At 31.2% G+C, this 3233-nt stretch overlaps 1 protein-coding gene across 1 annotated transcript; it reads right to left on the reverse strand.

The window, feature by feature from the left end:
• Nucleotides 1-484: 484 nt before the first annotated feature.
• LOC107176542 (hypothetical protein) lies at nt 485-1288 on the reverse strand. The gene has a single exon (XM_015529270.2). It carries the CDS (start codon nt 1286-1288, stop codon nt 485-487), a length of 804 nt encoding a protein of 267 aa, XP_015384756.2.
• Between the last annotated feature and the right edge of the window lie 1945 nt (nt 1289-3233).

Here is a 3233-nt window from a genome sequence, read left to right on the forward strand (position 1 = left end):
GTTAAAGTCATATCTGAATTGCCACAACAAAAAACAGTTATAGATGTGCGATCCTTTTTGGAACATATATGATTTTATAGGAGGTTTATAGAAAACTTTAGTGTCATATCTAAATCACTTTGTAACCTCTTATTAAAAGATGCACCATTTGAATGAACTAATGATTGCCAAATATCTTTTCAGAAAATAATTTGTCTTTTAACATCAGCACCCATTATGCAATCTTCTGATTGGTCTCTTCCTTTTGAATTAATGTGTGATGCAAGTGATTTTGTTGTTGGTGTTGTTTTAGGACAAAGAATGGATGGTAAGTTGTTTGTGATTTATTATGTGTGTAAGACCTTGGATGGTATCCAAATGAATTATTTGACAACTAAAAAAGAATTACTTGTTGTGGTGTTTGTAATAAACAAATTTCGTTCATATTTGCTTGGTTCTAAAACTATTGTTTTTACTGAACATGCTGCTGTGAGATATTTGATGACTAAACAGGATGCCAAGCTAGTTCTCTATCTGTCACAATAACACTTGCCAACATATTTTCTTCCATTATACTTTTTAGTCTCTCCAAAGCCCAAATATAGTTATTCTCCCACTTTAATTTAAGATATACACAGCAAACTGAAAATGTCAAATCAATTGATGTAACACCAGCTATCTCCAGTAACGGCATGTCATATCTATTGGTTTTATATGTGCAATCCATAATCAATACTCGCGGGAAAGCTTGCAGCAACTCTATTGCAGAAGGGTGTGCTAAAAATAAAGCTTTGACACAATTTGTATCCACATCACTTTTATGCCGCTCAATATATTTTTGCTCAATCAATTTACTCATAAGTAGTTGCATTTGCGAATGCCCAACTTGCTCTCTGACCTTATATTTTTGTCGAGCATTATAGATTGCTCGTATTGTAGTGGCATTATGCATATTTCTTTTCTTTAAGACATGTAATACATCTTTTGGTCTAACATTGTTCTTCGACATATCAACCAATAAATTGCTCTTCTCTTTATTAAGTATGCCAGCAAATGAGTGGCCTTCAAGATATTGTGTAGCAAGATGGTTATGGAACCCATATTTCACTATCAATGCCCAGTCATCATTATTTTCCATTTTCGGACCTTTTAGTTTAAATGGACACTTGTATTTCTTTGTTCCAGTTGCCTTTATCGGTTTTGGCTTGTGACCTTGAGGACATCTGTGCCTATAAACACCACTTTTTTCACGTGTGAAAATTTTCCTTGGTTTTCTACCATTTGCAATTACATCAGATTTTTCAATCATAATAACAAGTCCATTTCTCTTTCCAACATCTCGTGTCCATTCAATTAGTTCTTCTCTACTTGAAAAAACTTGTAACAAAAGAAAATACAACTTACCTGACTAAATATTGTATACTGCATGTGACTAGAAACAAAAGAACTTGATTAATACATACCATATTAGTCGTAAATTTATGAGTATTGTCTAAAACCGCTAAAACCTTTGAAACATCATGATTATGAGTTGGTCTTTCATCCTGTATTGAGAAAGAATTATAAATTAAATAACAAAATTTAAATAATTTAACATATCAAAGAAAGAAAATCATGCTTACGAAAATGTCAGTAGCCAAATACTCAAAACAATTTATCATATAGGGATGGCAAAATCCAGATTTGGATCCAGATGTAGGTGGATCCGGATCTGCATCCGGATTAACATTTTTATATTCAGATCCGCATTCGGATCTGTAAATTTTTTAAGGATTTGGATGCAAGTAGCATTCGCATGGATTGCGGGCGGATACCTCAGATATTCGGATCCGCAAAATTAAAATTTAAGAATTTAGAAATAAAATTAAGCATTTTCAATTTTATGTATTAAAATTCAATGCATTAAATTAAAGTAATTAAACCAAAAATCATAAATTAATTTTTGATTACTTGTCAATTAATTCATCAATTAATCAATCATAATTTTGCAAGTCTTCATTGAGATTCAGAAAATGTACAGAGGGAAAAACCATTAAATTCAATCTTCAAAATCAGCAGCAATAGCAACAACATACTAACAGTGGCCATTTGTCTCTATTCAAATTCGCCAAGTAGTTAGCTCTGACGCATCATGGGACAAGGATCAATTGGGAATGTGCTCCATTGTGTTCGACAAGTGGTTTTTAGACCCACGAGTCATTAACCTTTTTTACAACTTGCCCTCTGACGTGGAGTGGGAGTAATCCAAGCTGATTACAAACATGACTGATAAAACATGGAATAAAGTATTAAAAACCCTTGCTGTAGAAGGGACATTATGGGCTAATGAGGAAGGACGAGTGATCAATCGAATTGACCTTAAACCTGTTGCTAAAGTGTGGGTCAAAATTTTAAAATCTAGATTGATGTAGTAAAATACAATAAAAACATGTCAAAATTTCATCAATGTCCTCATATTACACCATTTCACACACATGAACATCTTTATTATTTACAGTGTATAAATGAAATTATTATTTATGCGTACTGACGGCACAGATGTTATGACATGAATAAACCCCAAAATTTCTCTCTCTTTTAGCTTAAATGGAGATCATATTACCCACAAAATTACGAAAATGACACTTTATCTGATCTTTTGATTTTTCATAATTCCATCCCTATCAACGTTCTTAGTATTATCTGATATTTTCAAATAATTTCAATCTTAAATGTTTTTGTTCCACAAATAATGTGCAACTGTCTATGTACTAGTCTTTCTGAAGACTAGCATTGAATCAATTCAGAAAATGATTGATATTGAAAGAGTTGTCGTTGGCAGACTATGTTATGCCTTAGGTCCATTTCCACATTTCTTTGAAAATAGGAAACATTTAAGTTCATTCAACCCAAAAACTATCTTATCATAAAAATGCTATAGTAGCTTAAATTTGTTCGATTTTATGCCCATTATTTATAATGTGTATCAACCATTCATTAAAAAGATAGAACTACCTTTGCAAAATGACCACCACTATAATTTTTATTTACTTTTATTTTATTATTTTGTAAGGAAAATTTTATCTTTTTGATGGATGGTTGATAAAAATTTCATATATTCAGTGTAAATTCAAACAAATTAACACAATATACTTCCGTGAATAGTTAATAATTTTCCTCAAAATTATTTTTAATAACGAAATAAACTTCAATTTTAATTTCAATTTCTAATCTTTGGCCAAAGGCTAAAAGGAAAAAAAAATTCTTTTTTACAT

The sequence above is a fragment of the Citrus sinensis genome, chromosome 9, assembly GCF_022201045.2.
Source record: "Citrus sinensis cultivar Valencia sweet orange chromosome 9, DVS_A1.0, whole genome shotgun sequence".
NCBI classification, from domain to species: domain Eukaryota; kingdom Viridiplantae; phylum Streptophyta; class Magnoliopsida; order Sapindales; family Rutaceae; genus Citrus; species Citrus sinensis.